The sequence below is a fragment of the Manis javanica genome, chromosome 14 (assembly GCF_040802235.1).
Source record: "Manis javanica isolate MJ-LG chromosome 14, MJ_LKY, whole genome shotgun sequence".
In the NCBI taxonomy this organism is placed as follows: domain Eukaryota; kingdom Metazoa; phylum Chordata; class Mammalia; order Pholidota; family Manidae; genus Manis; species Manis javanica.
The window spans coordinates 50,748,935-50,759,999 of NC_133169.1; the positions used below are offsets into that span (position 1 = coordinate 50,748,935).

General features: G+C 44.1%; 1 protein-coding gene across 3 annotated transcripts in view; it reads right to left on the reverse strand.

Annotated features, from left to right (window-relative positions):
• Positions 1–254: 254 nt before the first annotated feature.
• ZNF454 (zinc finger protein 454) overlaps positions 255–11,065 on the reverse strand; it is a 29,009-nt gene continuing 18,198 nt past the window's right edge. For all 3 annotated transcript variants that reach the window (XM_073221155.1, XM_037002015.2, XM_073221156.1), the window contains one exon: positions 255–11,057. In XM_073221155.1, the coding sequence (XP_073077256.1) occupies positions 9,724–11,057 (1,334 nt within the window). In that variant the 3' untranslated portion in view covers positions 255–9,723. The remainder of the gene's footprint in view (positions 11,058–11,065) is intronic.

An 11,065-nucleotide genomic window follows, 5' to 3' on the forward strand; every position in this document is an offset into this window, starting at 1 on the left:
GTTCAGATCTACATCCAAACCACCACACTGACTGTGTCCTTGAGTCTGAGTGCTTCGGTGTCCCTCGGCATGCTGTATGTCCCCAAAACCTATGTCATCCTGTTCCACCCGGAACAGAACGTGCAGAAGCGGAAGCGGAGCCTTAAGGCGACCTCCATGGTGGCAGCCCCACCCAAGGGCGAGGACACAGAGGCACCCAAGTGACTTGTGGGAGATGAACTAAGCAGCTGTTCATCCCCCTTCCCTTCCCCTGTTCATTTCTTTCCTTCACTTCATGGTGGAGGCTGTGAAAAGTCTAGTCTGCAGTGAATCCAAGGTGGGGTGCCTACCCAGCAAAGACCTGGACATACATGCCTTTTCACCCCTGCTGTTCTGTGCGTGCCAATGTAACGCTCCCTCACCACAGACCAGCCTTTCTACTTACAGCATGAAATGGTCACCAAGAGGATCCTACTCCAGAGAGGGACTAAACGTACACTCTCTGGACTGAAGGCCAGAGGTCATAATGATGCCCTGGGCTTGGCCCAGTGAAATTCCCCCCATGATCAACCACCAGAAGCAGGGGATCAGATAGCATGTGAGAATGTGTAGACCCCAGAATGAAACCCAGTGCTGGGTTTGGGGAGGAGTGTTTTCCACAAGATCTGGGGGTCTGAGTAACTCAGGGTTGGCACAGAGGGATCAAAGCTTGGGTGAGGGCCCTGGGAGAAGGATGGGCCTGCACAGGACAGGGAGTGACTGGAGGAACCAGGATGCACCCCATGGAGTAACTTGTGTCAAGGTCTTGTCCTCAGGACCTTTCCCCCTGGGATCTGGAGATGTCACACTTAGAGTACAGCTTTTCTCCTTTCCCATATGTACTCCCTTAAATGACCCCTGAACATTAAGAAAACCAGATACACAGCTATATTGTGTTAATGGTTTGAAAATAAAGGGACAGGGTGGCCTTTATTGGGCCAGACTCTTTCTTGGGCCAGGGAAGGGACAGACTCTTCCCTCTGGTGCATAGTAAATTTTGACCTTGGGACTAGCTATTTCTGCATTCTTTAAGTTAATAGGCCTTCTCAGAATAAAATTTTGGTGCACAGATTCCCCTTCACATTTGTTGCATTCCTAGAGTTTCTCCCCAGTGTGAATTACAAAGTTTCATTTACTGCTGAATGCTTTATTTTGTAGAGCTTTGATAGTGGGGAGGTTCTCCTATATCAACTCTTAAGTCAGTGAGCTCTCATCTCCAAATGAAGGTTTTCCTGTGTTTATTGTTTTCTTGGTGTTTCTCCCAGTATTTCTCTCAGAGTTCTCTGATGGAGCCTTGACTTCTAGTTGAAAACTTGTCCACATTTTTTACATGTTTGTGATCTTCCCCACTCTGAATTCTATGACTGAGCTTAGATGATTTCTTAGTGAAAGCTTTTCCATCCACACTGAGAGGATTTCTGCCACGCTTCTGACTTAGAGCTGGCTTCCTGCTGAAGGCTTTTACACCCTGCCCACATCCATTCATACCCGTCTCTCTGATGTGAATGCTTTGCTGTACACAGGACTCTAGCTTTTTCTTTCGGGCTTCTTGCATTCAGTCCACTTGGAGATGATGGTCCATGGTGTGCACTGTTTTGAGTGCAGGGGGACATCCTCTATTACTGATGGTGTTATATTCAGTACATTTGTGAGGTTTCTCTCCCTTCTGAATTCTCTAATATATACAGAGATTTTAGCTCCTGGAAGAGGACTTTCCCACATTCAGTGTGTACATAAGATCTCTCCCTTTGATCGTTTTTTTGATGACAACTCCCTGAAGGCTTTCCCATGCTACTCGGATGCATTGTTTTGTCTTCTCTGATGTCTAGCCAATCAATTTGAACCCCTGAATAAGGTATTTTGTTTGTTTTTTCAAATTTGTGGAGTTTATAAGGCATTCTGCCTGTGTGGTTTCTTGTATGTTGAGTATGAGCTGGGCTGTACTTGTAGGCTTCCTCACATTCACTGCCCTTCAATGATTTCTCCCCAGTATGAATTCTAAGTTCCAGTAAAAACGGGTTTCTGGATTGGAGGCTTTCCACATAATAATCATAGTATTCCTCTCCAGTATGAGGTCTGTGAGTAGAGTAAGGTTACATTTTGATAGAAGCTTTTACTTACCTATGGGTAAGGTTATCACCTGTGTCCAGTGTATGGGGACTTGTATAGGAAGGCCTTTTTATATTAATTACATTCTTACACCTTCTCACTACTGTGAATATTTTGACACATTTATTACATTTGTGCTTTTTGAAAATTTCCCCAAAATTCATGGCATTCATTGTCTCTCACTTTACTCAGTGACTTCTTTGTGAATAAATGTAACTTTTCCCAAAAATATGACTTGGGTTTTCTGTTTCTTTTTCATATAGTCATCACTTTGCAAGACTCCTTCTACATTGGAATAAAACACACAATGACAAGTAAATCTTTGCACCATCATTTGGTACAATGAAACCTTATCAGAAATGCTTCGTTATGGTCACATCTTTGTTTCTAAATATGAAAAACTCTCAAGTGTAATATTTTCCATCTCTTGGGCTTTGAGAGGGGAGAATCGGCTCCAGTGTGGACAGAGTGATAGGTATAACAAGTGAGTTGGGAGTTTCAGAGATGACCTTTCACCTTTGGAGCACAGCATAGGACCCCAGATGGGATAAGGCTCTGAAAGGGAGAGGCTGGGTAGAGGAGTGGATGGAAAGGCAGACAGGGGTGTGGAGAGGTAGATCAGTGAAGGGATTGGCCTTGGGCATTTTAGGTCTGTCACTGTGTCCATGGATTACTATGGCAGGATGCTAAGTAGCCTTTGTGCTCATCTTTCCCACTCATCCCATACACCAGTATCAGAACCACTGTTCCAGGGCACCAGCTCCCCACACTTGCAGGAACCCTGCTACAGGCCCTGCCCTCCTTGAGGCCTGCAGCCGGCTGCAAGTTATTCTCATTTTTATCTGCAGAGTCAGAAACAGAAATACCACGAAGAGCACACTAACCTGGAGGATCATGGCCTCATGTGCTTCACGGATACAATCTGACAGATTAAATATCATTATGTTCTTATAAACACACACACACACACACACACACACACATATATATATATATATGAATAATGTCAAGAGATATATTTTAAAGTCTTGGCTCCCGTAACTGTGAGGGCTGGCAAGTCTGGAATCTGAAGGGCAGGTGGCAGGCTGGAAACTGAGGCTGGAGTTGATGTTGTAGTCTTGGGGCAAAATTACTTCTCTCTTGAATTTTTGCTCTTAAGGCTTTCAGTTGATTGGATGAGACCCACCCACATCAGTAAGGATAATTAATTCTCTCCCCTTGCTTGAAGTCAGCTGATCATTTGTGTTAACCATATCTACAAAATACCTTTATAGCAACACATTGCTTAGTGTTTGAATAACTGGGTACTGAAGCCCAGACAAGAGGACACATAAAATTAACCATCACATGAAGTAGTGGGGGTCCCTCATGTGGAGCCCTGCAGGAGTATTATGCCATTTCTCCCAAATTAGACACCTTAGTTTTCTCGATACATATACTTTCCAGAAACAGGTGCTGAATCTCCTGGTTCACATGAAAAACCCTGACTCTACTTATAACTATTCTACTCCAACTATCTAAAAGATAATTTCTATGTAATATATTGACCTATGAAAAGCTTCTGATTAGACTATTAGATTTCAATATTGGTTATTCTGACTATTAATGCCCATTTCAACTTATAATGTCATGGAAGGAACAAGAGAGTGGACATGAATCAACAGAATAAATTTCAATTCTAAATAGCATAAAACAAGGTTATGCCAAAGTCCTATTCTTCATTTCTCTTCTCTAAATAAATTGACATAGCCTTTTGCTTAAGTGGTTGATTAAACACTTACCTTCTCTGCTAAACATAAGGCTCTGCCACACGATAGTACAAGAATAAACATTATATAAGCTCATATGGACAAAGAGAGTATAAGGAGGGACAGGTCAGCCAAGAGAACTTTGCGAAGCAGACAACAGTGCTTTGGAAAAGAGAAGGGAGAGAGGCCTATTTTGTACCAGAATTAAAAAGACTTACAAAGATTGAGTGCTTGGAGGTACTAGGTATATGGACAAGAAAGTAATGGAGAAAACGGGGTTATTTTGAAAGTCCATCTATGAAACAATGCTCACACTCACCCCAGACACAGAAAGCCATCATCAGAAACCTACCCACCAGAGATGAGGAAAGACAGTAGTTTTTTTTTTCTTAGAGACATTGACTGGGAAAGTCTGTGGTCTTAGGCACACAAGGAATGGCAGGGGGCAGGGGTGAGGCAGGGGGTTAGAAACAAAAGCATTATTTAAAAACCTTCCTACAGAAAGATTAACTTGTCCCCTCACTCACCCTTAGAATTCTATAATCAGGCAACTACCAATCAGCTGTAAAGGCAGAATGAATTCATGCAAGGACATGAAGTTCATCTCTCATGCTTTCCTTCTTAGAAAGCTTTTGGAGGATGTGCACCCCAAAACTATGGAGTAAGCCAAGAAACGATGGATCCATTTCAAGAAATAAGTGGAGAAGATCTAGTTGGCATGATGTAGGCAATTTTAGAAAGCAAGTAGTCCATATTGGAGGGGAACCAAGGGTTCTGAGTGAAGGAATACAATATAAAGGTGAAACCAGAAGATGGTAGATCCATATGATGAAACATCTGATTATTTGCTAATTATTTGTGATCCTTTTTATAACACCCATCTTCCCCATTTCAGATTCATGAAAGCAATAACTGGATGCTTGCATAACCACTGTATACTAAGCTTAGCAGGAATTATTAAAATAATGGCTATGGCTCCCTTTCTGGTTCTCTGGCCACTAGCCTCAGCTTTCCTCTTCTAGAACACCCCCGAGAAGTGACATTCTTAGTGATACCCCTCTCATTTGGCCAGGATCCAGGCAGGACCTGCCATGGTTATCACAGGCTGTGCACATGAGACAGATGTCCCAGGGCCATGTTGTCAGGCTCAACTGTCTGTCTGTGAACCCATGGTCCCTGCACTCTCAGGCTGAAAGTGCACACTGACCTCTTTCCACCTTGCCACCCGAGGGCTGAAGAAAGGTCGTCTTGTGGAAGAAGTGTATGTGTGTAAAACCATGCCCAGAGCATAGGTGAAAGACTGGAGAGTTGTTACAGAGGCTCCCACCCACCCTCAGCCACATCAACCCTACTCCAACATGGGGCATGGAGTAGTGTGACATCTGTAGCCAAGTGGCTCTCTACAGTGGCCTAGAATGTGCCATAAAGGAGGTGGCCCAATGCAGTAGGTAAGCATGTGTGCCCTGAAGCTTCACTGACTGGGGCCAATCCTTGATTTACCAGCTGTGTGACTTCTGACAAGTTTCATGTGGAGATGGTAGACAGTCTCACATCATGAGGATTACATGAGTTAATATATATGCGGAGTGCCTACAACAAACAGCACCTGGTCCAAGATAAACCCTCAAATGTTAACTGTTATCCCCAGCAACCGGGTAAACAGCTCTTTATATTCCATAGCCTGAACACTATGGTTTCTGGGATCAGGTAGGTTCGGATGGTCACTGTGGGGAGCTAGGGCCAGGCTGGCCATAAAAAAACACTAACACTTGGAAGCAGGACTTCTGGCCACGTCTTAATGACATCTGCTTAGATAACCAGGTAACACAAATGCAGCCTGTACACCTTAAAACACTGGGTAGTTTCCTAATTTATTTTCAGGAAGACACACTGATGGATAATTCTTATGGCAACAATTTTTCTAAGGATACTGATATATGGAATACAAAGTAATGCATAGAATGAGGAAGTATATGTCCACATAAACAAATCCTGGCACTTGTATGGAATGATGATTAGCACAGCTGAGAATACTTCAGTGATGGAAAACAACTAAGCCTCATTTTTTTCTCCCTTAATGAACTGGTACAAAAATATTAGAAGTAAAAATATTACCAAAAATAGATTGAGCAGCTGTAGTGGTGCAAGCTGGGACACCTCCCACTGCAGGACAGAGTGGGACAGGTGTTTTATGTCAGTTTCCATGCTGTCCTGCTGGCTTATCCAGTGGTATATGGGAGGGTAGGGCATAGTGCAAAGGCAGCAGGGCAGGAGAGCAATTAGACAGCTGGAGGTCACAGTGTTCTGCAATTCATGTTCAAGGGAATTAAGCTGTTTTCTCAACCAAAGGCATGCTATTTGTTGTTTGGGGCTATTTTGTTCCAGGACTCAGGCGCAGACACAGTAGCCTGGAAGTCCGAGTTTGCTGAGGGGTAAAGGTGCCATTTTAAAAGCAGTAGCTGAATGTGGAGGAAGGCAATATCTTAGGGAGACACTGTCAAGGCCAGGCAAGCTTAGGTGGTAGGGAGAACCCAGCTGTAAGATCAGCTGGAGATGAGGAAGGCCCATCTGGGAACAGGATTAAAGGAATCGGAAAGGGGGAAGTTCAGAGCCATCTTCTTCCCCAAGAGCAGGCGGTTTCAGTGGCTGTGCAAGGCAGCTTGTAGATATTGAATATAACAAAGTCTGGGTGCTTATCCTCTACCTTGCCCTTCTCCTAGGCGAGTAGAATTGGTATGTCCAAGAAACTTCCCCATGGGCTATTCCCAAGTATGTTAGGAGAGGCCTGATGTGGGAGGAGGTCCTCGGTCTACCTCTCCGGCTCCTGCATCTTTCCATAGTCCAGGGGAGGCAGGTGGGGAGACTGGCTATGTAGGTTCAGCACTTGCTCTGCCACACACAGGTGTGTTATGATGGCAGAGTTGTGGGTGTGCTGGGGTCTGCGCACTACACGGGCCATGGAGTAGTGTGACGAGGGCTGACATGCTGAGGACGGCACACTACTGGCTCACACACTGTAACCCTGAAGGGTCCCAGTGGTCCTCATCTGCTGCCAGTGTCTGTATGGCTGAGCAATAAGATTAGAAAAGCAAGGTGCAGAATGAACTACCTTCCCCAGGAATCTTTGGAAGTCTTAGGATTAACCTAGCTGGGGGTGGGGTATAGAAAAAAGTCCTTCTTATTAATTGCTGAGATCTGGTCTAACACCATGCAGATCAGTTGGCAGAAGAGAAGGTGGGTAAGGGACTCTTTGTCAGGGTTCTCAAAAATGCACTTTTAGGGGCTGAGCCAAAGGCGGTGCTGGGGCAGGTCAGTCTGCCCTGGCGGAGCCGTACTATTTCAGATCAGAAGTACAGAATAACACCCAGGCAGATGCTGGCTCCCTGGCTGAGGTCACATAATAAGGTGTTAGTCCTATAGCACAATATAATAAAGCCATTGCTAATGCCTGGACAAACAGTATTACCATAAATATATCCAAGTTGGCCCAGGCATATCAAATAGGCCATTTACTGACTATTTGCCTTCCCAGACAGGAATAAGTCATTAGGCATCTGAGAGTTCTAATTTCATGAAGACCCAAGCCTGTTGGGAAATGTGGACTATACAGGGCAAGCGGGCTGTAGTCTCAGATGGATGGCCTCCAGACTGCACTGGTTCTGGTGGAGCAGCAGCTCAGCTGTCACTGGGTCGAATACGGCTCTTAAAGTAGCAGCAGTTCTTGGCCCTGGCTCAACTACAGGCACACACCAAGGGGCAGTACCTCTCATCAAAGACAAACACAATGAACAAACTCAGCTGAGAAATGTATTTCTCAGGGATTCGGGGTAACGGGGGGTGATAGAACTGTATGGATAGTTCGGCAGGCAGGTTATCTGTAGTAACAAGCAGTGTTTCAAGCTCACTGTGGAATGTGGGGCTGCCAGCTGTGTGGCTGTAGATGTGTAGGCCTAGGGCATGGACAGTCCCGAGTTGCCTGAAATGCTGCTTCACCCGCATCTTTACAGAGGGGAGACGGGAGGTTGAACTGCTGATCACCTAACAGGAACTGCCTGCCCACACAAGTGGCTTTTATTAGATGGAAGATGAATTTGGAAAACTTTGGGCTTCTAAAGCTTCTGGAAGCTTCCAAGTCTATGTTCAACTTGGAGCCCACAGATTCCACCATGATAGAAACTCTCCTGTAACTTGGAGCTGAAGTGCAATGTTTGTGGGGGCCAGCAGGTTTCCCCACTGGATGGGAAGCAGTTCAGCATCCCAGGAACCTGCACTTTGCTTCCCAGAGTGACAGCTGACTTGCTCTTCCATCTTCATGATGTGGTATGTTCCAGCTTGGATAGTGCAGGCTTCCCATGCTTTATGGTGGGAAAGGGGAGAGTGCCACCAGAGGTGATGTGTATGGAAGCACATAGGTATTATTCTATCTCTGTGATCCCACTGACAGCACTGAAGAATTAAAGATGGCAAAGAACAGTACCTGCAGGACTAGGGTATCAAACTTTTGGGCATGGACACTGCCCTGTCAGAGGATGTCAGAGGGCTGTCAACCACTTCTTGACCCATGGAACTACTCAACAGATTGCTCACTGCTGCCAGAATGGGTAGTCTTTAAGTGGAATATCCAGAAGGAGGAGATGGAATGGCCACTCTCAAATGCAATAGCAGAAATTCAGAGCTCTCTGCTTTTCCTGTGAATATTTTCAAAAAACTGAACAAAAGCAGGGCAAGGAGCAGATGCAGGATGAAGCAGTTCAACAATAGGAGAGTAACACATATCTTCTAATGCAGTGAACACAGAGGACTGCCTGACCAAGGGAAAGAGGGTGGGTCAGAACCTTTTGAGGAAATCACCTTGGAGCTCTAAACTCTCATCAAGTCACAGAAGTGGAGGTGGCCCAGAACACCACTAGGTGGTTGGAATCATCACACCTGAAGCTGAGCATGGTCCTCACTGCTGTGCATAGGTAACAACAGTGCAGAAAAGCTGCCGGGTAATGTCTACACAGACTAAGCCCCTACTTTAGGTATCATCCCAAGGTTCACTGTGAAGCTGAGTCCCAGGAAAACTGCATAACTCAATATTTTGGTCAACCTCTGCTTCCCAGAGGTCCCAAGTTCTGAAAGCTGGGTTTGGGTGCAATATTCATAATCATGGACTGAGTGTGAGGTCAGATCACCACACTCCCCAAGGACAAATGAGGTGGTGGTAACCTGAGGTTACTAGTTAGGAGCTGCTAAATCAAAAGAAGGATGTGGCATCCAAATCAATTGTTCCAGGAGAATGCAGGTAAGAAGCCAGAGACCAAGGAGATCCAAAAAAAATGGTTTGAAGCAGAAGGTGGGAAGCATAATTTAAGTAACTCCCAGGCTGATGCATGGGCACTTTCTTTACACTGGGAGTCAGCAGCGGGGGTAAGGAGAACAAAGGGTTCTATTAAAGGTAGAAACTCTCCTAGAGAACCAAGTAAAGTGAAATGCTTACAGGACATTTTCTTATTTTTTTGTTCCTTTTCTTCTCACCTTAAATTTTACAATATTGTAATTTCTTTTATCAAAATGTAAATTGGATACACTAATTTCCCTGATGTTCACGAAGCTCCATTTTGGTTCTGAATACTTGGCAATTCAGACTAATTAAACATTACTGCTGTTCAGTTGAAGCAGTTCTCAACTATAAGGAGGGTTTACCATTAACAATTCTTGAAACCCACAATACTGTGAGGCTTGATTCTCAGTAAATAAAAAAACTTTTCATGTAAGCTTTCATGGTTATTCTCTAGGATGGATTCTCTTACACTCAATAATTAATACACTCAGTCTCAAAGGTCTTCCATAAACTTTAGTCACATCACTTTTCTCCAATATGATGTCTCTGATGCTGAATGAGGTTTGCAGTCTGGTTGAAAGCTTTCCCACATTTATTACATTTATAGGGTTTTTCTCCTGTGTGAATCCTCTGATGTTGAGTAAGGTGTGTGCTTCGGATAAAGGCTTTCTCACAGATTTTACATTTGTAAGGTTTTTCTCTAGTATGAATTCTCTTGTGTTGAGTAAGGGCTGAATGGTCACTGAAGGCTTTCTCACATATATTACAAGTATAAGGTTTCTCCCCAGTATGAATTCTCTGATGTTGGGCTAGGGCTGATTGGTCCCTGAAGGCTTTCTCACACAAACCACACCTGTAAGGTTTCTCTCCAGTGTGAATTTTCCGATGTCGAGCAAAGGATGAATTGTCCCTGAAAGCTTTCCCACATTCACTACACTTATAAGGTTTCTCTCCAGTATGTATTCTCTGGTGTTCAGTGAGGGAGGAGTTCACCCTGAAGGCCTTTCCACACTCATTACATTCAAAGGGCTTCTCTCCTGTGTGGATTCTCTGATGCTGAAGAAAGCTTGTACTCTGATTGAAGGCTTTCCCACATTCATTACACTTATAGGGTTTCTCTCCACTATGAATATTCTGGTGTTTGGTAAGATGTGCCCTGCACACAAAGGCTTTGTCACATATGTTACACTTAAAAGGTTTCTCTCCAGTATGTATTCTATGATGGTGGGCAAGGTGTATGTTTCGGATAAAAGCTTTTCCACATAAGTTGCATTCAAAAGGTTTCTCTCCAGTGTGAATTTTCTGGTGATAGGTCAGTGAAGAGCTCACGGAGAAGGCCTTGCCACATTCCTTACATTCATATGGTTTCTCACCAGTGTGAATTCTTTGGTGGTGGATAAGGTGTGTACTCTGGTGAAAGGCTTTTCCACATTCTCTACATTCATACCGTTTCTCCTTAATAATATTTTTCCCATTTGTATTAAGTTTTTCAGTATGAATTTTCTGATGCTTATTAAGGGTTGAACTCTTAGTGAAGACTTTTCCACACTCACTACACTCAAAAGCTTTTTTGTTAGATTGAAATCTCTGACTTTGAACCAAAGATGAGCTCATAGAGCAGCAATTTCCAGAGTCATCACATCCCTGGTCACTAACCACAGCTGAGGTTTTCTGGCATGCAAATACCACTTGCTGCAACTTTATCTCCTGGTCTCCAGGCTGCCATTCCAATGGGCTATCACATTTCCAGTGACTATCTCTAGTGAATTTTTCCTTTCTCATCCACTGATCCAATTGTTCTTCAGGAATATCTGTCTTAAGAGTAGACATCTGACTCACATGTGTAGTCATCCAGTCTGAAAGA